Source organism: Zalophus californianus, chromosome 13 (genome assembly GCF_009762305.2).
Source record: "Zalophus californianus isolate mZalCal1 chromosome 13, mZalCal1.pri.v2, whole genome shotgun sequence".
Lineage (NCBI taxonomy): Eukaryota > Metazoa > Chordata > Mammalia > Carnivora > Otariidae > Zalophus > Zalophus californianus.
This window is the reverse complement of record NC_045607.1, coordinates 49,776,872-49,803,420: the sequence shown is the minus strand read 5'-3', so window position 1 is coordinate 49,803,420 and position 26,549 is coordinate 49,776,872. Positions and strand designations below refer to the sequence as shown.

Here is a 26,549-nt window from a genome sequence, read left to right as displayed (position 1 = left end):
TAAAGGGAAGCCTCCTGGGACGCCTGGGTGGCTCAGTCAGTTAAGCATCTGCCTTCGGCTCAGGTCATGATCCCAGGGTCCTGGGATCGAGTCCACATCGGGCTCCCTGCTCAGCAGGGAGCCTGCTTCTCCCTCTTGCTCTGCCTGCAGCTCCCTCTGCTTGTGCTCTGTCAAATAAATAAAATCTTAAAAAAAAAAAAAAGGGTGGGGGAAGTCTCCTTAAAAAGAAGGTGAAACAGCCAGGGAAAATCATGTTAGCTCTTCCTCCATTCCTGGAATATAGGCCTGATGGCTGGAGCTCTAGCAGCAGCCATCTTGGACCATGAGGTGCCCTTGAGGTTGAAAGTCATATATTAGGATTGCGAAGCAGAAGATGGAAGGAGCCTGGGGCTTGGATTACTGTAGAGCTTCCATATCTGCCATGTACAGCCTACCTCTGGAACTCTTTTATTGAGAGAGAAATTAACGTCCGTCTGACTTAAGCCACTATTAATTTGGATTTTCTATTATACATAGCTGAACCTATCCTGCTTGATATATGAGTGTATATAACAGAGTCTTATCCATTTAGGCAAGGATTAAAATATAATGTGAAGGCCACAGATAACACCAAAGGCCTGTGCTAAGACTACATTTTCAGAGGATACATCTTGGGCAGTGGAAAACACTGTTAAATGATATTCCAAAATTCAATTTCTCCTTGAAAAATAACTGAACTATTTCACTGCAATTAAGAACATCAAATGACTGGTTAGACTATGTGACCTTTAGGTGCTTTTGTTTCTTTGAGATAATGGGGGTTTTCAAAACTCAGCCACATGCCTAATTTAGGACCCCACGATTCAGGTAAGACATTAGTTTCTCAGCTTGGTAAAGGGGCTCTTGGTTGCCATAAAGCCGTATCCTTAATTTCATTAAGGAAAAGGTCATTGTAATTTTTTGCCCTTGACATTGCAACAACTTTTTATATCTTTTTTTCTCTTATGCAAGTGAACAAAGACTTTTTAAATGATGGAGAAATGATTTTTCCTGGAAATGGCTATTCTTAAGTGGCAATGACTTTAGGACCGTACATTGCAGGTAGCTTTCCCCATACATCACTTCTTTGCAAAATATTAGTCAGGATTTCTGTCTACCTATCCATCTACATATCTCTACGAATGTTTATTTCCAAAGAGTAAAAATTAGTAGTTCTATATAATGTGATTGGTGGAAAGGTCACTTCTCTTTTTAATTCATCTGTTCTATCACGTAAGTTTGTTTTCTTTTGAACTAGCTTTCTAACGTTCTCATTTGGAGTAATTTTAGTACGGAAGTCAAGTTCAATTTATTGAGAATTTTCCAGAGTGAGAATGGTATGTAATTTTGGTATCTGCAGATAAGAAAGAAACTATGGGTTATTAGCTTCAAGTAAACGTTGGAGACTGCCCTTCCAAGAATATGTAGTCTTACTGCACAAAGAAATAAGAGGAGGGCCACCCATGTAGAGGGATCTGAGGTCATCAGAAGACCACTTCTAGAGTAATTTGTTCATATCCCTGGAAACATCTTTTTATAGATCCTTGCGAGGAGTAAGGCTTACTAATCTAGCAAGTCTAGCCAAATGTGTTGTACAGAGTGGGTGCTCCATTATGATTCAGTGAACACACATTAGTATCAGGTGGCCAGTAAGACTGTTGTCATCTTGGGATGCAGGAATGAGGCAACGGAGACATCACCTCTCTGAGAAACCTGCCCTCATTTCCCAAGGCTGAACATGATGCCTTCTGCTGGGATCCCCCTCACCTTGGTTCTGTCCATCACACCACTCATCTCTTGGCCTGTGTCCTCCACTAGAGTGTGAATTCTTTAGGAGAAGGGTTGTCTTTAATTAGCCCTGCACTCAGTCTAGTGTCTGGTACATACTAAGTGTTGTTGAGTCAATGCATTAAGGAATGAATGAGGGAGTGAATAAGATTCTGATTAGCTTGGGGTGGGGAGGAGGTTGAGTGTGGCCCAGGGAGCTGTTCCTTCCAGTTTAGGTCCTAAGTCACTGAAGATGGGGGAGGGGGAAGGGCTCTGAGGTCAAGGACACATTTTTAAAAATGTCATGATTTTGTCCAGTGTCTGAGAGTGAGTATATTATTTTACTAAAATAACTTTTTTTTTTTATGGTGGAGTGTTCAAGTAAGGGCATGTTTTATTCAGTAACTCCTTGTTGCTCACTTTATGATGTCCTCATTCTAAGTCTGTGGTTGAAATCTTTCCCACGATTGGTTTCCATCAAGCATTTCTTCCTGCTCCCTATACTGACACCATCTTGAACTGTCCAGCTCCTCATACCACCTGGTACGGCAAACCACAGTGGTGCCAAGAGGGCAGAGCTTGGGCACACCACAGTCCCGAGTTCAGGTCCCAAGTCACCACTTACTACCCCTGAGTCCCAGAACCAAATACTTTGCTTTTCTGAGTCTTAGTTTTCTCATCTAATAAAATTCGTCTTTGAGCTTTGGCTTTCTCATCTTCAAGAAAATCTACCTTGTGTGGTCATTGTAAGGATTAAATGACATAGAATATATAAAGCCCACAGCACTGTCCCCGGCAGGTGGGAGGCACCCAGTAAAGGCTGGTGTACTCCCATTCTTTGATCCCTTTCTCAGCCTGGTAGGTCAGAACTTACCACTCCTCCTTTCCCAGTATCCCCAATATTGACTGGTCCTTGGGGTCCAGTTCACTTTCTCCACTAATCTTCCCCCTGACTGAAAGCAATCCTTCCTCTTCCTGCGTAGCCTGCCATCTTCTTCCAAATACCTATGGTTACCACTTTCTTCCTGGTGGCTCAGTGCTTATTTCTCTCCCTGTCTATAAATTCTGTGGGGGCAAACAGCTCACCTTTTAATCTCGTATTTTCCCAAAGCACCTAGCAAAATAATTTGCATATAGCAGGTGCTTAAAATCGGGAGCTGAATATGTGCAGGATAATTCTCTATATTTAGGAAATCATCACTCAATTCCTCTTAAGAGATGGGGTGGCATAGAGAATCCATCTTTCCATTTGCTCCACTTGAGGGGAAAAAAAAACAAGCCCTTATTTAAACCTCATTTAAAGTAGCTGACCTCACGTCCCATCCAGAGAATTTCCTGGAAAGGGCTACAAAGGATGACTAGTCGTATGGGCAAGTGTAATAAAGCCCTGCTCCAGAGCTAGTCACATCTCGAAAACTGTGAAAAGAGATGCTTAACACGGAGCGGGGTATTTCCTGAAGGCCAGCTAGCCCACGCTTACCGCCCCGACCATCTTCGTCTGTAGGACACTTCCTTCAGTTGTACGACATGGAAGAGGCACCAATCATTGTTCTTATTTCTGATGGGAGGGGAGAGGCCCTCGAGGGTTTGAAGAAGTCACGCGTGGCTGTGGCGCGGTCTGAGGTTACTGAGCTGGCTTTGAGCCTTTTAGACAGAATCCCAGGGTTGGGGGTAAGCCGGGCCTGGCCTGTCGCGGAGGCGGCTGCCGGAGGGTGTGATCTGATGTGGCTAGAGGAAGACCTCCTCTTCAAAGTATCCCTTCTGTGAGTACCTTCGGGGGATGGCTACGTGTGGAGAATGCTTATTTTCAATCTTTCAGAGGTTCCTATTCCAGGGGGAGGAGAGCACCCTTCCTCAGCATTTCCAAAACAGTCCTGCAAGAGGCTCCATGGAAGAAAGAGTTCTCTGATCTAAGAAGTCTGGGAAATACTATGAACTGCATCCCTCTCTCTGACTTCCTCTGTGTTGCAGCATATAGCAGCATATATCACATGGGAAAAAAAATACTATTTAAACTCAGAAGCTCTTCCACTTAGTAAACTATGAAATCAGACTTTCTTTCTTTCTTTTTTTTTTTTTTTTCTGGGTTGTTGCAAAATTCCTAGTGACATCATATGAAACCAGTACATCATAGAACACGATTTAAAAATGCTGCCTTCACTACGATTAGCTATTACTGTACGAGGGATGAATATTCAGCTAGGAACACAAAGTGATATGCAAGAAGGGATGGGAAAGGGAAGTATAAGAAATGTGAAAGGGGGCGCGGGGGGGGGAGCCCTAAACAATTTCCCAGCCTTGCTAAGGGCTAGCCATGATCTTCCTTCCAGACATGATTTTGCTTTTGTTTTCCTGCCTAGAAAGCCCAGTTGTTATCAAGTGGACTCATCGGATTGCAAGTAGGCTTTGTGCTCCTCATGTGATCTTGAACTGTCTGGTTTAGGGGGTCTGAGAAAGGGAGAGCTCGGGTGGCAACCTTTGCTCAAATGGATGTGGAAAGAGGCAGGAAAGGAGCAGAGTAAGGGGGGAAATGGGGTGCTTAAGGCAACAGGGAGGCAGAAGCTGCCCTGACAATGGGAAGGTAAGGGTGGAAGGCAGAGGACACGAAGAGTAAAGAGAGAAAGTAGAGGGTTGTGATGGGTCTGGTGGAAGCCAACAGACCCACCTGCCACCTGAGCCATGAAACGGAGGCTGGGGGCTAGCGAGATGCCTGGGAGGAGCCATCAAACTATAGAGTCAGCGAGTCCCAAAGCTTTGGCTTCTCAAGCCAACCACCAATGAAACTCCAAGTGGTCTGAAGACACGGAATAAAAATGAGAGGTCGGACAAGAGCCTTCCTTTATGTTCTGGACTGGTCTTTCTATCCTCTTGGTGGTAGGACACTCATTCTCATGGCAGCTTTCTGTCCCCCAGGGCTCTCAATGCCCCAGGTTCTTGGGAGGGTCCTGGGCCATAAGAGGACCCAGTCTAAGATCCCCTTCATGGCCTGCTGTTTTAGAAACCATCACAGTGGTTAACTGAGAGCACAGCAAGAGCAACAGAGGAGGGCCTGGGGGTTGTGCTGAAGCCAGAGTTGTGAGGGGAGGAGAAGGGCTTTCTCTTACCAAGGGCTGTCAGATGTTCACTTCTCGGATGCAAAGCAACTCGGAGATCTTTGGCAAGCTAAGGCAACTTAGAAATACTAGACGCTGAAAACAGGATATGCAACACATTTGGGAGTTTCTCTCATGTTAAAGATAAAATTAGCTGATTCTCCTTCTAGGCTACCTTTGGATTACTTGTCAGAATCAGTGTAAAAGTCACATGAAAACCCCACGTGTTTTCTTTGGCATCACAAATATTGTTTCTTATTCACAAGGTGGAGGTACGTGTGGGGTGAAATGGGGGCTGGGGTGATAGGATAACTCCCTTCAAAAGAACGTAGAATTTTCAAATCGCTCTTCCATGGTGAACTTATTTCAAGAGAAGTGATTTTCATTGGATCAAGACGGTGCTTCTGGATAGTGCCTGGAGTTCATTAGTAAATTCATTTTAAAGTAAATCTCTGCCAGGTTTCATTTACTACTCAGGGGGAAATGGCTAAAATGATATGCTCAGTTTCACAGAGTGTGAACCCCAGTGAATTCAGTTCCATGATGAGCCCACAGCCCTCTGCATCAGAAACAGGTCTCCAGCTGGTTTGGGGTGGAGGAGTTACTTTAGATCACTCATTCCTTTGCATAGATCGGAAGGCATAACAGGGCATATTAAAACAAGAGTGGTGACTGGGTATGTGTCTGTGTGGTGTTGTGAGCACAAGCAGGAAATAATGCCGACCCAGTGGGTGTGTGCTTGTGCTTATGTTGCTGACACCATTTCTCTGAGTGTGTTAACGCAATTGAGATGGTTTGGATTCTCTGAATGGAATAACATGATTACCCATGGTATTGCACGTCTCCAATCCCAAATAAACACGATGGCAAAAACTAGACGAAAATGTGGAAAGAATAATAAATCACACAATGTCACTGAAGTCATGCAAAGAGGAAAAGAAGATGAAAAAAAAATGGGCAAGCACCAGACACCATAAATGAAAAAAAAAAAAAAGCCAGTGCATACAATTCTAAAATCATTCTTACCTTCTTCAGTCATTGTGTCATAATATTTTAGTTTTCCATATGATCCAAGTTCTACAACATCACAGTAAAAGACACAAAGATAAGGAACGAGCTGTAATGCAAGAACTTTGTTTTTACACATTCTTAATTAATCAGATTCAGAGTTATACTGTCAAATTCCGCAATCGTAACTATATAGAGATGTGCAAACATGGGCCCATGTGGCAGACAGCCTTCACGGCCCATTTTCAGAAATCACTTGAAATATGTTATTCTACTGGGGGTAGGATGTACCCTGCATGACAGAAGAGGACACAGTTATTTTAACATCTGATGAAACAGAGTACTCGGCAAGAGAACTTCACACCGGGTCTAGGCTTGGCCCTGTCATTTGTATAGAGGTGATGCTCTAAGAGAAAGTGTCGATCAAGGACAATGTCCGGGGCCCTGTGGGGCTTGCAGCCTGGCATTCCTGGCCAGGGAGCCTCGGGCCCAGAGCTTCCTTTCACAGTTCCTCTGCAACAGAACCACTTTCTAGAGATTAAGGAGGCCACTTGGGAAAACCCAAATGCAAAACCAGCTTCTAAACTCCCCTTTGACTTTTAGTTCACATTTTCGACAGAAAACAGTGAATACCAGGAGTACAGCCTGCTGAGAAGAGCTGCAAAAGGTGCAGAGTGCTCTGGGAGGAAGAGGGAAGACACCTGGCTCAGGCAGGTGACAGAGGAGTCACGTCTCCCAGACTGAGGCACAGTCACCTGCTGCTCCTTAGATGGCAGGGGGCAGGAGGCTACCAGCAGCCCCTCCAAGTGCAGGGATCGGCAAGGGCTCCGTGGTCATGGACCCCACCAGCAGAAAGCGCAGCTGGGCTGAGTCAGCTGGGGGTGGGAAAGAGAGGAGGCCGGGATGCACTGTGTCTGTTTTCTTACTTCAGTTCTAAAATAGAACCTTTCATTCTTGGTCATCTGAAAATTCCAGATTGTTTTAAGTGACATGGTGAGTGGGTTAAAAATATTTTTCCTGGTCATAACAACACTCTCCCAATAAACCTCAAGAAATTAATGAGACTCGAGAGATGTTCCTGTGATTGTGCTGAATGCTTCGCTGGCTCATTAACTTGGGAAGCCAGTGAAAATCCACATATGAATCAACTAATAATTGATGGGTTTTGTGAGCAAGACGAAGGATTTAGCTTAAAAGACAATAATAAATATTCTTCCCTTTTATGTTTGTATTGTACATTATAAATATATTACATATATAATATGTATATGTACACACACATACACACATTATATATACTCTTTTTCCATTCTGCCTAAAATTTTACTAAAGCTATTTTAGCACACTGATGAAAAATTATGCCTCGAGGAGAAAAATCACCTCATCCTCATCTTTCTGCAAAAACCTGCCTCCTCTGGTTTTGTTAGATACATGACAAAAGGCATAAGTACTTCAGTAAGAAATTGAATTTTGTGTAAATAACAAGAAAGTCTTTTTAATGACTCCTGGGGATTGCCTTCAGTGGAATATAATTTTTTTCTGGGTATTTTAAGAACAGTAGTCTATTATACATATGACATTGCACAAACTTGGAATTCTTAAACGATCTAAATACCTTCATAAATATTAAACACATGTTCATGGTGGCTTTACACATAATATATGCGTGTGTGTGTGTGTGTGTGTGTGTGTGTGTGTGTGTGCATGTAAAATCTTATAGTAAAGTTCATGAATTATATCAGCCAACTCATTTTTTTGTAGCCTCTACTCTTCCCCTGAGGTAAAGCGGTAGCATAAGCAGCTGCTATTCTCAACTATCTGCTCAGGAAACAGAACGTGGGTGGCTCTGGGTTTTGCAAAGTGGGGTGTAAACCATATTCTATACAGGAAAGATACACCATTGCAATTCTTATGGATCTGTCATTTTAGATGCAACCTCTCCATAGACACACACCTGTTTTCATGGATCAATTACAAACTGTCAAACATCTGCTTGTGACAGGTGTGATTATTTTTTTACCCCATCTCTTATGGGATCAGGTATAAATAAATACAAACACATTCTTCCATTGTTCTATTTTTACACAGTCGGAATTGGAACCGTTCATGTCTGACAAGGCTCACACATGGCTGCTGCCGCAGCAACATCCAGATTGTTTCTTAGCTGCTTCCTTGGATGAATGGGACAGAAGGCTAAGAACTGAATGGAATGGATAAAAAATGAGGCTAAGACGGTGCAAGAGAGGGAATACGAGTAGTGAAAAGCCAAGTAACGACAGGTGACATAGCAACTCGAAGCACAGGGAGGAAGTCGGACAAGGGAAGAGCATCTTGCCCAGGTGAGGGAATCCTGCTCGTTGCATACTAAAGCAAAGGCAGAAAAGAACGGGAAGGAGACCAGTCTGCTAGAATCATCTTTAACGCACACCGTGATGAGATAGTGAGATGCTGGGCTCAGGCTTCCCATGCTCTCAGGTGGTCAGGGCAGCATCCTGGGGTCGGTGGGGTGCATCTCCAAGAGCTGGTGGCTCTCGTTCCTGAACCGGGGCCTCGGGGGATGCAGGAAGAGGGGTGGGACAGGTGACAAAGATGAACATGACATGCACACATCAGCCAGAGCCCATCACACACCTGGCTGGTGTCCCACAGACCATGGATGCCTCATGGAGAGTGGTCTCAGCCACCCTGAGAGGGCCTGAGAGGGCCTGAGAGGCATGAATGAAAACTGATCGGCAAGGGGAAATGGCCTCCAGTCAGCACACTCCCCACAGAGACTAACCAAGGTACCATCACACCACTGGATTAGGATTCCAGCTGGGCCTCAGCCAAGCTGAGTTTCCTTGGGATAGGAGGAAGTGCGGGAGCTCAAGAGAGGGCTGTTTCATCCCAACTGGCAACACCCATTATATCAACTGAGCGAGAGATAGCTAAGACCGGAAGAGGGATGAATCACCAGTGAATATCATCCTGGGTACCACCTGGTGTCTCTTCACTGTAACATTTCTCTAAGAAACCCACACAGCCTAAGAAAAAATTCCAGAACCTGGGGGTTGGTGTTGGGAGTTGAGCCTGCAGGGCGATCGTGAATGCCGCCTGTCATGGTGACCACACCTGCTTTCACGCTATTTGGACAGCTGCGGCCACGGGCATCCATGCTCCCAGATCTCTAGGACTGATAGAGCCTTTTGTCAATTCCTCCGTCCTCTTCTTTCCACGTCTTGCAACATAATGGCCTGCTTTAAGGTGCCTCCCGATTCCTGTCCATCCTTTCTGACTGACAAGTCAAGGGAAGGGTTTTATCTTCAGTCTCAAAGAATCAGTGAATAAGGGCTAGTGTTTTGGGCTCCTACTCTCCTCTCTTCAGAATGGCATGGATACAGATTTCTCCTTTCCAACACTGACTTTCTCAGCTCCACTTTTGAGGCCTCTGGCATTCTCAACCCCCTTTTCAGCCAATCTTCCCCGACAGGAGCAGGAGAAAAGGGACTTCTCACCTTTTGGGCCTCAAAATTCTGATACATAAAACCGAAAGTCAATAGCAGCATCTATGCTGGGTTCATAATATTGGAATGCAAAACAGAGGGAGAGAAATCAGGGAGAACAGGTATTTATTACTTAAGTGTTAGCTGATAGGAAAACAAAATGATTCCTTGTTCATTTTTTAAGTCAAAGAGCTTCTTCATTTTTGGTATTAGTTTGAACTCAATGTGGAAGACCTACAAATTAAGGCTTTCTCAGTACAAAAGATAGTCTCTCAGTCCAGTTGCCTTACCTATCGAGAAGGTGTGTACAGATACTGGATTATATCAACCCATGGAAGGATTATTTTCAGTAGCAAGTGGAAGTTAAGGACATGGGCTTTGAAACCAGGGTGTAGGCTTGAATCCATGGTCTACCACTTATCAGCTGTGTGACTTTGAGCAAATTGTTTGACCTCTCTAAGCCTTGGCGTCCTCAGCTGCAAGGGGCATAACTGTACCAACCCCATAAAGCTGTGGTAAAGAGTAGATGAATAATAACACCCACTACGCTGTCAGTAAGGGGCAGCTTCACTACTGCAAGCACCACCAAGTAGCCTGAAGGAGAACCCGTGGGACATGGAGCAGAGCAGTGAGAGAATTTGGTATTTTACACACGTCTGTTAAAGCAAATTCAACACTACTTAAAGAGGTTTTAAATCCATATTCATTGCTCAGCACGAAAGGCTATTGTGCCACATCGGGGCCAGCATGGAAAAGAAATGTCTTCATCAGTCCTCTCCTACTCGCCGATCTATGGGGAAGGTCACAATGTGGACTGTAACCATTGGGATAGCACGTGACGCTTCATCTATCTAAAAAATACCAGTGTTCCATTCGGGACCTACGTGCCTGCCTTTCTAATTTTGCACAAAACCCTGTCTCTCTAATCAGGTTATCCACATGTTGAAGGCAGAGACCCTCTTCCTCTTAGAGCTCTTCCAACAGAACCCAGAACAGTGCTTTCCTCTTATCGCACGCTCTCCTCACATTTCTTCAAGTGCATAAATGCACAGCTCCCAAATGACAGTGAAGTTTAGGTTGCTGTGGTTTGTTAAACTTCCCTAGAAGCTGAAGTTAGGAAGGCAGGCACCGATGCCTGAAACTTCTTGACATCATTATCAAGGTTAAGAATGCTTCTGAGTGAGATGGACAAGATGGCTGATTCAGAGTAGTGGCTCTACTACTTATGAGCTGGGTGGTTGTCTCTGAGCCTCAGTCTCTTCTTCAGTTAACATGGGGACAAGAACAAGGGTGCCTGGGTGGCTCAGTCAGTTGAGTGTCCGACTCTTGATTTTGGCTCAGGTCATCATCCGGGGGTCCTGGGATGGAGCCCTGCGTCAGGCTCCATGCTCAGTGGGGAGTCTGCTTGAGGATTCTCTCTCCCACTCCCTTTGCCCCTTCCCCCACCCTGCTCATGCTCTGTCTTCTCTCTCTAAAATAAATAAATAAATCTTAAAAAAATAAAATGGGGACAAGAACAATAAATACCTCTTCTTTTTTTTTTTAAAGATTTTATTTATTTATTTGAGAGAGAGAGAATGAGAGAGAGAGAGTACATGAGAGGGAAGAGGGTCAGAGGGAGAAGCAGACTCCCCGCTGAGCAGGGAGCCCGATGTGGGACTCGATCCCGGGACTCCAGGATCATGACCTGAGCCGAAGGCAGTCGCTTAACCAACTGAGCCACCCAGGCGCCCCAATAAATACCTCTCTTCTCAGGAGGGTTTTTGGAGGATCAGATGAGGCCAAGTATATAAAGCACTGGGATGGTGTAGACATCCTTAGTAACTGGTACCCCCCTCTTCATTGTCTGCCAAAGGTCCAAAATGAACATCAACTCAGCTTAGCAAGAGGTTGCTAATAGGTTGAATCCTTTTCAAACTCTGATTATCTCTGCAGGTGGGCACCAATGTCAATGTCTACACTTGCCATGTGCAAGTCAACAACACCCTGCTCCCGCCCCCCCCAACCCAGACTTCTTCCCTTAAACACAAGGAAAACTGTCTAAAGAAAAAACTTTCCATTTAGTGAAAGGCTGCCCTGGTTAACTTCCAGAACCATGTGTTGCAGTTTTAGACCGAGGGTGGGTTTTTTTTTTTTAATTTGTGAATTTATTTCTATTACTGAAATGTTGTGAATGGGGGAGGGAAGTGTGACAGTTGAGTATTTGTAATCTCCCATCCCACTAAATGTAGCATTTACAGTTGCAGATCTATGTAATTTTTAATTTTCTTGCAGCATATCCAGCCTAATCTTTTCTCTCTTGTCTTTGCCTCATGTGAAAAACTTGCATTACAGTTAGCACAAATTCTGAGTTAAAAGGTATTTTCCAATACAGCCCAGCGTAAAGCTTTTGGTTTCATGTCACCTCAAAAAAGGCTGCACGAGCCGCCACAATTAATTGCTTCCCATTAAAAGGCTTTCTTTGGTCATTATTTTTTTATATCCAATTCATACCAATGCCAGTAACTTCTTTAACTTAAGAATGATCTTGGAGAGACTGAGGTTAAATGGGGAAAGAACCATGAGTCCTCACTTCCTATTCAAGTCAGAAGGAAAGGAATATTTTAACCTTCAAAATCTCACTCAAAAGAAGCTTTCAAAGTACTGACTCACTGCCAAAGCTTCTACTTACCATTCTGTTGTGGGGGGAGGGGATGATGTTCACGTGTTAAGCTTCTCTAAGAGGCTCCTAATGTGTGCACGCTTGCCCGAGGACAGCTGTCCCCTACATGTGGCCAGACATAGATGTCACATGCAAGGAGTTACCAGAGAGGCTTTTGCTCTATGGAGTTCTTTGACATCTGACTCTTCCCTTTCTATGCTAACCTGTACTTCTTTTTCTTCTGCAAGATGAAAACCTCTCACTTACTTAGGCTTTTGGACGCCAGGCAAGAACTGTGCAAATGAAAATAAAGGGCTCAGCTGGTGCATTGTCTTCCATCAGCTATTGAGCTTCAAGAAGGATTTCTGAATAGACTGCTCAGGAATTTATCACCTGATTTTCATGCCCTCTGAATCTCGCCCCTTTGTGAAATATTCTTCCTTTTCAGGCTCCCCACAAACCTGGACCCACTGGTTTGTCATTGCTGATATTTCTGTTGCCCCCTCTCTCCCTTTCCTTGTTTATGTCCACCTGCTGACATTATTCTGGGGCCCGAGCTCCCAGCAAAACACTGATGTTACATCACCGGCCAAATCCGGAGTCAGATCGGTCCTCAGCATCTGGCCCAGTGTCTGGGGCACAGAAGGCATTCTGACAAAGCACGAACGAAGCACTGGCACCAGGTAGGGAGGTGAGCAGAGTGGGCTGGAGACAAGGACAGGGAGAGGCGTGATTAGGGACACCTGGACAGTGCATGCCTACATGGGCAGTGATCACACACCTCCAGCTCCATGAGGAAACGTGGGTACAGTGTTGACAGACCTGCTGATTATTCAAGGGAAGCCAGATATCTGGCTTTTTATGTCTGCTTTTTAAATGTTGGCAATGGATTCCAAATTAAAAAACACCACCTGGAGGGGGCACCTGGGTGGCTCAGTCAGTCAAGTGTCTGAATCTTGATATCGGCTCAGGTCATGATCTCAGGGTCGTGAGATTGAGCTCCGCGTCAGACTCTGTGCTGGGTGGGGAGTCTGCTTGAGATTCCACCCCCCTCCCCTGCTCCTGCTCTCTCTAAGAAAAAAAACAACAACAAAACAAAACACCACCTGGGTCTCATATTTGGCTCATCGATTTGTAATCTTTGGCTTAAAATCAGGTTGCTTGGTCTAACTTTCTTATAAATATTAGTTGGATGAATGAGTGAACAAATGAGACCAGCTTGATTATTGGAACTGGGAGGGATCCTTGCTAGGCAATCCTTCACCAGAGGGTGAAGGACTTGGGCTCACTTCCTTGTCTCTCCAAGCTCATAGATTTCACCTGGTTTAAGTACCGCAGTGTGCTCATCTCTGGCTTAGAACCAATTGAATCTAATTACCTCAGGCTCCCCTAGGACAACCAAGGTGGAGCCCATATCAGGCCCACGGAGCTGCTAGGATCCTGTGACTAACTCCCTCCTTATGCGTGTTCTTGCCCAGCCAGCTCTGCCTTCACACGAGCCAATGGAGTGGTTTTGTTTTGTTTTGTTTCAAATCTTATTTTGGGAAGGAATGAAAGCTGACCATTAGGTATAACTGTTCCCAATGATCTTGCAAGGAACTATCTGGATTATGAAAAATCCAGTGGAAGGTTCTGAGAGGTAAGTTAGGAGCACAGAGGGAGGTGCCGTATAATTACATGGGAATTATCATCCACGAACAGTGAACAAAAATGTGTGGTCATCACTGTGGATCATCCAGATGGTTCATAATGAAATGCCCAAGTGAGTCCCCAGATATTCTGACTTCTTATAAATTTGCCACCTAATTTGCAGCCTCCCTCCTCTGTGGTGTTGCTTAGCAATATCAATGGTTACTGATTTCTGTCCTGTGAGGAGCTGACTCAGGCCATATTTCACTGTAATTTACATGCTCTTGATGATCAAGCAAGAAAAACGGGACTTGGATGTGCTGTTCTGTTGCTTTCCTTTTGAGGTGGGTTGGGGGCGGGAGAGAGTACAGGACAGAGCAAGCAGGTTTCTGGGAAGGATTTTTAAAGAAAAAAGGGGAGCAACCTACGCAGGAGAATCAACCCAAAACAGTGAGGCTAAAAAAAGATTTCCTGGGCTTCTAGGAGTATCCTTTTAATTGTGTAATTAAAATCTCAATACCAACCTTAACATAACTTTAAATACTGATACTCTGTCAGAATGTTTTTCTCCCCAAAGGGATAGAGAAAAGCAAGTGATGATAGAGCATAATAGCTGTATCATTTAGAGTTAGGAGCCCTACAGACCTTGACCTGACAACTGGGTCAGCTGTGTACTAGCCATGAGACCTTGGGCATATTACTTAACCTCTCCGATACTCTTGTTCCTACCCTTCTGTAGGGAACAATAATGGTTGTCTTGTAGGGTTGCGGTGAGGACTGCAGGTCCTTAACACATAAGTGACACATATATTCATTAAACATATGGTAGGTATTATTATGGCTTTAAGGCATCTATTGGTTTTCCTTCAAATGGGTAGCATTCTTCTGATCTTTACAAAATCAGAGTGAACCTGGTATCAAGAGACCACACCAGGATGCAGAACATGGAGATCTTGTAGCATGGTATAAGTTTTAGAGTCAATGGATATGGGTTCTAATCCAGAGTTTAATTCTTATTAGATATGTGACTTTGTAATAAGATACTCCTTAGTTTACTCATCTGTAATGGGGCTAATTCTACTACTCCCTATTGCATTGTTGTAAGGGGCTTCACTCGATGCCTGGAACATTGGAAGTGCTTCATCAATGGAAGCCATCATTCTATGATTGCGCCAAAGCCCAGTGAGTGATGAGTATCCAGGCTAACACAGTAAGTCACGGTAAGTAACCTAGCATTAGAAACTTGTTCTATCATCCTTTTGCAAGCTTATATTGGAGGAGAAACAGGTAAAAGGAGAAGAATGACAAAAATAATGACCAATTACATCATGACAAAGGAAGTCTATGAATGTCATATTCTTCTAATCTGACATCAAGTACATGGAGACTGTTCGCATTTTTTAAAGAAAGTACAACTTGGGGAAAGAGAAAATATAGTGATCTTTTAAGTTTTGATTTTCAAAAGGAAAGCTCAAAAGGGACTTCAACTGCTTAGGAAAGTGGGTATTGTCCAATGGTTAAGAGAGTGAGTTCTGAGGTCCAACAAATCTGGATTTGAACATGGCTCCATCAGTTGCTTCTCTTGTGTCCTTAGGCAAATTATTTAACTGCCCTAACTTTCAGGGCCTTTATCTATAAAATGGTTATCATAGAAGTTCCTATCTCATAGCGTTGATATGAAAATTAAATGAGTTAATTTATATAAAATGCTTAACACAGTGTCTGCCACATAGTAAGTATTCAATAAACATTAGTTATTCCAGTGATTGTCATTATAGTTGTCTCTGTGGGCATTTATTCAGAGTTTTGCCTGAGTAGTCAATACTTTTTCTGGTGTCTTCTTTTTTAGCTGCAGTCTCCAGGGAGAAAATGATATTGTCAAAGAGAGTGAAAGACTATAGGGTTTGAATAACAAAGAGCACAGCGTATCAGGTACCATCCGTATAACATTTGGAATTTATTTCTTATTTTCAGAAAATCTGACCTCTTCTAATAGCAAGGTATCTAAAACATGTTTTTGATAAGTTTTTTTCTGTGTGGGTAAGGGGTTAGGAAGCTAACATTTTCACTAATGACATCTTCTAACATCTTGAGCACACTTTTGCATTTCTGGAAATTGAAAGATTATGTTTACAAAATCAAGCAAAATGTACTTTCTGATGAAGGCTTATCAAATTTGGGGTGCCGGATGCTGACACATAAATTACTCTTGAAAGTGGCAAAACACTCCATTCCTTTTTCCTGTCTTCCTCCTTCCCCCAGACTCCTTTTTAAAAAAAAAAAGGACTTAGGAGGTGGTATGTCTAGATAGGCCCATCATTTTCTTTTGTAAACACAGGAACTTGGCTCTATTACATGTGACCAAGATCCATAAGGTGGGGCCCCAGATGGTGCTGATGCTTCTATATCCTAAGCCACACCCACATCCCAACCAGTCAGGAAGCCCTAGCAGTTCTACCCCTACACGCCCTCAACTCTGTCTTTTCTGCGCCATGCCCACTGCCCCCACCTTAGTCCAAGGCTCTTGGCCATGGTCTTATTTGAACTCTCAATTCCTGATCTTTCTCACCTCCTACTGTCTCCTCCCAGCACCTCTCAGCAATCTTTCACACTTTCCAGGGTAATGCTTTCAAAACAGAAAATCCAAATACGATAGCTCTGAAACCTGAACTTTTTGTGTTGGACTTTTATTAGGTTTCCTAGTTTATTCGATCCTTCAGAACCCAGTTCTGACATTCCCTCCTGCAGGCAGTATCCCTGAACGGCCCCCATCCCTGGTGGGAGTCAGGTCCTCCTGTGTGTCTGTTCCAAGTACATACTTTTGTTGTGTGCTCATCAAATGCACCCTAACCGATTTGCTTTTTGCCCTAGAGGGCAAAGAATCATCCTACTCATTTTGGTAATTTCAGCACCCAGCAGAGTTCCTGGCACTCTGTAGGTGTTCAAACGTTGCTGAATTGAATTAGATCTCTATTTAATAGTGCACTGTTGATCTTCTTCAGTTTAGTTGCTTTGGTACTGATGCCTATGGTTCCTTCCATTTTAGTATTCTAACCCTGCAGTTTCAACTATTCTGTTTCTAGTGTCTCTGCAGGGAGGAAGATGTCTGTGGCCTCAACTCTTGGATTCCTTTTCACTGCCTCTATAAAGTAGGAGGATTTACGTCATGCACAAACCCCATCAGTAGAGTCCTTGGCACACAGAAGACAAAATGGCAGCGATATCTTGGAAATGGAGGTGGTAAAAACACTGGTGCAGAGAATGGATGCTGCATGCTGGCTATGGAACAACTTGAATGTTCTCCTGGATCCCATCTTGCAGCCTGGCTGGATGCAGTGGTATTCTCCAGGCAGAGAGAATCGGTGCTAAATTATATCCAGCCACTGGGTCAGCACAGCTGAGTTTCTACCCTATGATGTACTGAGCATCAAACAGTATCAGAAAAGCACACAAGAAAAGCATCCTAGGGGAAGAGAGGAAAAGCAACACAATGAAAAAACAAAACAAAACACTCCAGCCATCTGGGGGGGGGGGGGAGGTGGATAAAAGGCAAGGGATGAGAGAGAAATCTGAGAAGTTAAAAGAATTTGAGAACAGAATGAAAAAGAAGGGAAAAAAAGACTGCGAGAAATTAATGCCACTAATGTGGAAGGAAATTAAAAGTAAAAACTATCCTTCTGATTATGTATCTTGTGCTTCAGTCTTGTCCAGGTTGTCATTTTACTGATTACTTGGATCTCTACCACGACAGAAACAATCATCCCAAATTAGGAAGAACTTAAAGGATCAAATTTAAAGTAGAAAGAATTGGCATGCAATTCTTTAAATGTCATTAAGTGTAAATCCATTTACCATTATTCCTACTTAAATGCCATATTGTATAACGTGGGACTCTACAAGTGAGTTTAACATCCAGAGGTGAAGATACGGTGGAAGATTAAGATGTGTTTCATAAACAGTCCATTATACACCTTAGATCAAATAGCAAATGCCTGCCAGTGAACCAGAGATCTGATGATGTCAGATGAGGCCAGCCACGGCAGGACCCTCTAATCCCCACGTATATAAATGGTGGCCTGACGACGTCTCTGCAGGATGAAAAAATTAGTAGAGTAATTGCTTTTCCAGATTTTTATCAATATGTTAGAAAGAGGAATTTTTTTTGTTTTGTTTTTAGTCTGCTGAACATCTGAAAGCTATGAAGCCCAGATAAAATCAGGACTTTCTGGAAGGAAATGAATTAAGTACCATGTCACACGTTTTCCTTCTTGTCCAATGGATAGGGCCACTTCGTAAACACATAAACTACAACCATACAGCCTCAGGATAACTTTTGCTCCACTAAATACCTGGCTGCCAAAAAGAACAGTTCCCATGTGATATTCTAGATAGGTATAATGGTATCTAAAAAATTGGCACATGGCAAATAGGCTTCTTTTTAAGGGAAAATATGGAAAAGATAATTCAACAACTTACTACTGAATTACCAAAAAGTATATGAAAATATGATTGCAAGGAAAAAGAGAGAAGAACAACTGAAAGCAATTTATTTGACAAATATCTACATGGGACTAATGATGTGCCAGGCAGTGTTCTGCGTGCTCTATGAATAGCACTGTAGTCAGTATACTTAATAGGCCGAAGAGACAGATATTATTATCTTCCCTGTTTTACAAAAGAAGAAGCCAAGCTAGAGAGAAGTTAAATAACGTGCCCAGAGTCATGCAGCAAGTAAGTGGCAGACCAAGGTCGCTGGCTTCACAATGGGTCTAACAACTACAGGACGCTCCTCCTGCCATGAGTCGGCTGGGAAGAGGCTCCCATGAATGCGCCCAGCAGGGGACGGAACCCATCTCAATAGGCAATGGTGTATGATGCTACCTTTATGCTCCAAGGGTTGGCTCCTCATTTTCTAATCCTCACTAGCATTAAGAAGATGGCGTACACTCCTGAGGTTTAGAAAAGAGTTTGTAACTTTTTCTAGCACGGAAACGCTGCATGACCTATCGCGTCATGAATGGAAATGTGCATAGAAAGGAAGGTGAATCACTGGATATAGTCTTTTCAGAAATGGCAGAGGAGTATTTTCATCACAAAGAGTTTTCTGGGATGAAACTGACTCACTATGATTTTTAACTCCTGGTGATGATGGTTGTTCTGGTCTAAAGGCCATCACGTTGAAGCCAAGCTGCCCTTGCTAACCGTTATTTGGGATTAAGTTGCTGCCTCCCTGGGAAGTCAAAGGGAGAAATCCCCACCCCAGAAGTAGCCATGTGGGGTTACCGCAGCTGCATTCGGAAGCTCAGATGCAGCAACGTCGTTTAAACTGGTTTTCAGGAAGTTGACTAGTCTGGGATGAGCACTGGCTACCGTTCCCCCAGAGACTTATCTCTAGTGGGGGCTTGTAAAGAAAAATCTTTCCCAAAGGAGCAACCACTCACATCAGCTTGCAATAGGAACGTGTTTTGTGCATGAATGAGTGAATGAATACATGAATCCCCACACAAATAAGCAATCCATCTGATGATGTAGACCCATAAGCTTTACGTAAACAACAATCTTGCCTGATTCTTGATGTGTGTGTGAATGTGTGAGTGTGTGTGCATGCACACATGTGTGCATGTATATCATACAGTCTCATTCGAGCCCCTAGACAACCTGTAAAGGACAGTTGGGTGTGGGGTGAGGGAACTCTTTGTAGTGGCCCAGGCGAGGAGGACAGGTTTGGGGGACCTGATATCGTGGGGTCACAGAGAAACAGACCCTGAGAGCAGCTTGAGGATGTGTGTTTCCAACACGATCAACCTCCAGAGGTGAGCGTGCCGCACAGTGCACATCCCAGACACGAGAGTCAAACTGGGCAGAGTTTTGGCTCCTATCACAGCAAACTGTCTCCTAACTGAAAATGAGTCATCCAACCTGCTCTCCATGAAGCAAAGCCCCGCTGTTCATGAAGCCAGCAGAGGTGTCTTTAGTGTTTCATTTGGAAGAAAACACCTTTGAATGCTCTCATGTCCCAGATGGTATTTATGTATCAACACCCATTTTGAACGGGCAGTCGTCGGTAAAATCAAAGCGCGTTTTCAGCGGTTGCCCCCGTTCTTTGGTCCTCCACATAATCATGCCTGTGACAGCTGCTTGCTATCTCTGGAATTCTGAGTCCTTCGCTCTGAAGGAGTTCTCACTGCATCTGCTGAGCATGTGATAAGTTCAAGAGCACAGAGATGAAGCTGTAAGATTATGGATGCTTGTGTGTCTTTTTCCTTATTCGTGCTATGTATAAGCGCAAGTGCCATCAAAATTGGGTTTTTGGCCACATTCCTTTGTGGCCTTTATTTCAAAGCAAATCTTGAGAGAGAGGGAGAGAGAACCCCTTTCCATACTCAAAGTCATTGATTTCAATAAGGCCATTCACATTCTCTACGTGCCCCAAATGAAACTTATTTGTAACGTGTACAACCCAAAGAGAGATTCAATTTCAACCATCTTGGCTGTTCAAATCCAAGAGTAATGCTTTACTATTCCCCAAAGCGAGGAGCTATTTGACTTGTCCATGCATTTGCTCTGTGAGAGGCATGAATAGTCTGTCTTCCTCTAACCAGGCATTTAAACTACTGTCGTCTTATTGAAAACACAGCCAGTAGATTGGCTTTTATTCTTCTCCAACAAAGATGTTCACTCCTGTTGCCTATTCACTTACCAGCCGAGGCTGCACGCAAACATTTTTCTTGCTAATTTAAATTGACCTATGACTTGGGATAAAGAGAAAGTTTACAATACTGCCTTTCTGGGCCAACTTCCCCACATTTGGAATGAAATAGGCCTGCAAATGACTTGCTTCTGGGATCAAATGACAACTTATGAAAACCCATATTGAAGCTGTTTTTAAAAATAGAAGCTAGGGAAATAACAAGTTCTACTGTTTGGTGAGAAAAAAAAAAAAAAAAAACCCAGCAAGCAACAGAACGTTTTTAATCTTAGTGTCAGCTTCAAGTTAACACTAAATGTATAGGTTAAGGAATTGGAATGATTTTACAGAATAGATGTTTGGCTCTGTGAGAGATGGACATGCGTGGCGAGATGGGAGTCCTGGCAGCGTGGAAAGCATTCAGTCTCCGAGGACAAACTTAGGAGCTAAGTGACTATGAGCAAGTAACGTCACTCTGCACCTCAGTTTAGTCAGACCTAAAACACACAAAAAATTCCCACAGCCACTGTGGAGGGCATCGCCTGAGAGGACTATCAGCTGTGTGGCACAAAAGGCGCACTTACAAATTCCACTCCCACGTGTTCCCTCTTCACCATCTGTGAGACCCTTTGCTTCCTACACTTGGATTCAAGCCTCACACCCCAAGATGACCTTCCTCAAGATCTGGCGAGCCGAGTTCACCGCCCCCCCCCCGAGTGTCTATTCTGCCCACCGCTGTCCTCGGTGCTCTATGTGCCCCAATATGGCTTCCCCATTTGGTTCATGACTCTGCCCTTGTCATTACATGATGTTGCCTCCATAAATGTGTGCTTTCACGGCTTCAGGATTGAGGGACTTGTTCCTTCAAATAAATGGTTCTAGTGCCCCAGGAAGCCCCTCTCCTATCCCCCAGAGTGCTTCACCTAGAGCGATGAACAGATTCCACGGGACAGTGGCTCTCACGCCTTATTGCTGTTCCTTAGGGGCTGCCCCCTGGGGAGCCCCAGCTGCCTCGGGTCCAGCGTCTCCTCCTTCCTGCCAAGTACTTCAACCAGAGCATCTAAAAGCTGCATTTTGATCTCTGATGGGCCTATTTTCCCTTTTTGTTCTTCTTTGTGAAAAGTGTCTTTGCTCTTCTTACTTATTCTATATAAATTTACAAACCAAATGATGAAGTCCCGTGAAATATCTTTTTCGGGATTTCAATTAGGGTTGAGTCGCATTTAGAGTTTAATTTGGGAAGAACCGATATCATTATAATATATCAACATTTATTTAGATTTTCTATGTTCTTCAGAAATGATTACTTATTGTTTTTGCTATAAAGTTCTTAAACATTTCCTCTGGGTTAATGTTTGGTACTCGATGGCTTTGTTGCATTTTACAAGTGGTGTCTTGATTGCTTTTATGTTGATTTTCACTGATCTAGAGGAAGGCTATCGAATCAGGCACATTGCTAAAGGATTTGTCCTGAGTGAACTCAACAGTTCTAACAGTTTAAAGTATTTTTTTACTCTTCCCTGTGGGAACTCTTTTGAGCAAAGTTTCTACTGTTAATTTTTTGTTATAAGTTTGAAAACCCATGGGAAGAGGGTGAAAAAAAATAGGTATTTGCTACTCATTTGTGAGGCTTTTACAATTGAGATGTCCTGGAATTCAGGTCACCGAAGCTGCCCGCTCACCTCCCACGGCCTGAGCCAGACTGATAAAGCACAGGACAGATGGCCCAGGGATGTCACACCAGCTCCTGGAGGGGGAAAGGAGGGAGCAAAACTGTCCTTCAGGAAGGCAGCAGCAAGGCTCCCAGGACGCTCCCCCAACCGGTCTGAATGAAGGTAACGTGAATGCGTTGGCTGGAGAGTCACAACAGTGACACTGGCCCTGATAACGTGAAGTGAATTTACAACGGGAAAAATGTGTCTGTCTTTCTAACAGCAAATAAGGTAGGTAGGAGTGCAGTGTCATTTTCAGACATCTCCTTACGGGATTCTGAAGATTTTGTCATGAAAAACAGCCTGAGGGGAATTTCACAGCAGGCATGGGGGACCCACTGTCCCAAACTGCCTCAAGTGCCGTAGTGAAATCACCCTTCAGTTCCATGATGGCCCGCTGGGCAAGTATGATTTCTGCTTTTGTATTGCCAAGGTATCAGGGGCACTCATCTGTTAGATCTTGTTATTCATAATAAAATTGTTTTTGTAAAACAAAATGTAAAATCAAGTTTTAAAATTCCACAAGGCAGGAGACATTACTGGGATTGTAGAAGATAACCCCAGAACCCACGGAGATGGAACGAGGAGCTGCTTTTGTGATTTTCTTCTCCCACACAATTTCACACACAATTATGGGGTAGATGCTATTTTATAGGTGTTTGATGTGGTAAAATGAATGAAAGACTCAGACAAACTTTTTAGGCTTTCATAGTGATGGTAATTCTTTGACTGTATAAAATTAGGCCCCTGGAACACAATAAATAAAAGAACCAAAGGTATATCAAGGGGAAGAGGAGGAAATGAAATAGGAGAACCAAGAGTTGGGAAAGAAAAGCAGAAGTGGGCAGGACATCTCACCAAGAAGGTGAGAGACAGCCAACGTTTCCCACCACGGCAACCCCATCAGAACTAGAGGGAGATTGATTCAATCATCCAGCAAATACTGACGGAGCATCTACCTCACATCAGTGTCATGTGAGGGGCAGGGGACACAACGGTGGTCATGGCAGAAATGACCGCTGTTCCCTATTGCAGAGACAGCCCTCAACTGACGAGGACTTTGTCAGTCACGACCAAAAAGAGCCCTTTAACAGGGCATGGGCTAAGACAGTCCCCATGGCTACAGGCATAGAGCTCTCCAGCAGGAGAATCATAAAGGCAAGCACTCATTTCTGCATTCAACAAATACACAGTGGGGTCCATATGCGTGCTGGGCCCTGGAGATACGGCCTGCCCCATGTCCTGTCCTGTCCGAGATATCAGGGGGACACAGGCAGCAAACAACAAGTAAATACATTCATGGTGATGAGTGTTACAGAGAAATAATAAAGCGGGTCAGGGAAGATCCCAAACTCTGCCTTATTGTCACTGTTTTGGTGTTGCTACTTTTCTAAGGCTGAATGAATAAGGCCTGTCTGGTCAGGTGACGTGGGAAGGCTGATTTGAAGGAAAGGCAAGCAGGGGCCATTTGGATGTTTGGGGGAAGAAGGAATATGTGTCCAAGCCCTGAGGCGGAAGTGTGCTTGGAGTTTGTGAGACGAAGCTGGTGGGCAGCCATAGAAGTGAGGAGGGGAAGGAGGGCTGAGCGAGAGGAGGAGAGAAGGGGAGGAGTGGGGAGGACAGCAGAGAAGGGCACAGAGGAAGGGAGGAGGGAAGACAGGCAGGGCCCAGGGGGCCTTAGGGCCACTGTAAGCCCTAGAGCTTTTGCCGTTGGTGAGATGGTTGAGCAGAGGTTGGGCATGATTTAACTTCTGCTTTCAGGGAACCAGGCTTCTTAGATGCCAGGTTTGGGGGCATGCCTTTTCTGGAAGAGGATCCAGGGCCACTGGATAAAAGTTGGACTTGTGGGCCAACAGAGAGCCCTTTGAAGGGAGAAAGAAGGGAAACGTCACCTTTCCTCTCTGTAAATCAGGAACCTGAGAAGACAGGATTAAGGCTACCAGGGATAGGAAGAAGAAGGGGAACGCATTTGACCGTTGCTGGGATCTACACGGAGATCCATGTTGGGGGAGGCAGGGTGCCCCGTTCTGTCTCCTTTGTAAGCTGGGGCAGTCACACAGCTCTGTGGTGACCTATGTGATGGAAGTGGAAGTCTGCTTCTGGGAACACTCAGGTTTTTCTGATTAAAAAAAGACAGCTGCATGGTCTTCTTCCCAGAATACAGATAAAAGGGCGGGGGAGGGGCGTTGGAGGGGAGCAGCTGTCTAACTCTGAGGGTGAGGATGAGAGAAACAAGCTCTAGACTGAAGAGTGAACAGAAGGACTCTCTGTTCCTCATGGCAGAGGGGAGCTGTATGACCAGCCTTGGACTGCTTCCTATTGGGCTTCTGGTTAAATAAGAGAAATGGAACCCTAAAAAGCTATTAAGACCAATCTGGAAAGGCTATAATATACTGTACAATTCCAACTCTGTGACATTCTAGAAGAGGCAAAAACTATGGAGACAGTGAGAAGACCAGTGGTTGACAGGGGTGTGTGTGAGTGTGCATGAGAAGCATGAACAGGCAAAGCACAGAGGGCTTTTAGGGCAAGAAAATACTGTTTGATATTATAATGATGGATATATGTCATTGTACATTTGCCTAAACCCATAGAATATACAGCACCAAGAGGGAACCCCAAGGTGAACTATGGACTTTGGGTGGTTATGATGTCAGTGTAGGTTCATCCTCGGTAACAAAGGTACCATTCTGGTGAGTGGCGTTGATAATGAGGGAGGATATTCCTGTGTGGGAGTAAGTGGTATATGGGAAATCTCTTACCTTCCTCTCAATTATGTTGTAAACTGAAAACTTCTCCAAAAAAAACCCAAAAAATAAAGTCTTAGAGAAACCTCTTACATTGAGCCATGGCAGTTAGATTCTATTACATGACACTGAACATAATTTTAACTGGAAAATCACTGCCAACACTCAATGAGCACTAATTTAATGACTGGGGGGTACTATTGTAATGAATGCTCACCATAAGCTTTTATTAGTGAAGCTATCATTCCCTTTTACAGGTGAAGAAACCAAGGTCCTAAATGGCGGAGCACTACTAATCATAAACATATGCTGGTGATGCTATCATTATCCCATTTTAAAAGTGGGAAAACTGAGGTCCAGTGAGGTTGAGAAGCTTGCTCAAGGTCTCAGAGCAAGAGGCCGAGCCAGGATTTGAACCCAGGCAGTCTGACTCTTGGACCACAGGCTGACCTCGTTGCTACATAGCCAAACTCTAATGGCATTCCACATGCCTTGTCCCCACATCAGCCTCCGCATTCCATCACCCAGTCATTGGGCTCTCCTGCAGTTGCAGAGTTAGCTACGGGGTCCCTTTCCCTGTGTAGGGTAGTACCCATGTCATCCTGGACAAAGAGGTCAACAGTAATTCATGCACTGAGAAGCAGCTGAGTTAGGAGAGCAAGGTGCACAGAGGGCCCCCAAGAGTGGTTGGCACTCAAGGCATGGGGCTATGATGGGAGGATCCAAGGCCAAGGCTGGCCTTGCTGCAAAGGCACGTATATGGGAAATTCACATCTTATGAACCAAGCGTATAACCGGTCCAGGGATAGGTCAGAGGGCCTGCAGTTTAGGCTGGCACCTACACTACGACAACAGGGGACAGAGTCGGACGTGAGATTACACGAGGCAGCAGAGTAACACAAGAAGCTCAAACACAGACTGTGAGTCAGGCAGATGTAGGTTCAGACTGTGGCTCTGCCATTTGTTGCCTGTATCACTTGGTGAGGCAAGACGCAGCCTCTTTACACTTTGGTGTCCTTCTCTGAATGAGGGAGTAGGGCTAACATCAGGGTTACAGGAGATGGCTTATGTAGACCACCCCACAGGGTGCCCGGCTCACAGTAAGCACTCTGCAAATACTAGTGAGCGGTATTGTCATTTAGACAGATTGATAGGAGAAGCTATCCAATCCCAAAGCGCTACATCCAGCATCCTTATTTTAGGTTCATAAAGATGTATATCTGGGTAAATATAATGGCTTGTTTCGAGGAAATGTTAAAATCAATATGAGACACTGAATGTACTAGAAAGATCAATTCAGACAGCCATACTGTGACCCCCCCGCAATTAATAATGCCAGCTTTCTAGGGCTTTCTTATGAAAGAAACAAATTCCTTATTCCAACCATTTATGTGAGCTATAAGCAGACTCCTTTCTTTCATGAACAATATCCTGTTCATTTTGTGGCCCTTGGAAGGGCACTGCTCCATCTTGTTTTGGACTAAACCTTCATCCAAGGCAGCCTGACTATGGCTTTGGACATAGTCCAGACAGACCACAGCGTGGTCTGTCCAGAGCACACCAGTGAACACACAAACTAATCAATGATCAATGATATGTGTCCCTGAAATAGACTGGGTTCGATTAAAGGTGGTTTCAAATTCTTTGGTGTCTTTCCATTGAGAGGAATTTCCTTCTCTTGTTCTAGAGTCTGGGCTGGGCTTTGTGACTGCTTGATTGGTAGCATGCCGAAGTGACGTTCGGGGACTTCCCAGGCCAGGTCACT

The 26,549-nt window shown here is 44.2% G+C and overlaps 1 protein-coding gene across 3 annotated transcripts in view; it reads right to left on the bottom strand.

Moving 5' to 3' along the window:
* SLC24A2 (solute carrier family 24 member 2) overlaps window positions 1-26,549 on the bottom strand; it is a 244,530-nt gene that overhangs the window by 64,196 nt on the left and 153,785 nt on the right. For 2 of the 3 annotated variants that reach the window (XM_027616211.2, XM_027616210.2), the window contains one exon: window positions 5,904-5,954. The exons of the other annotated variant lie outside the window; for it this stretch is intronic. In XM_027616211.2, the coding sequence (XP_027472012.1) occupies window positions 5,904-5,954 (51 nt within the window). The remainder of the gene's footprint in view (window positions 1-5,903; window positions 5,955-26,549) is intronic. 3 annotated transcript variants of the gene reach the window in all.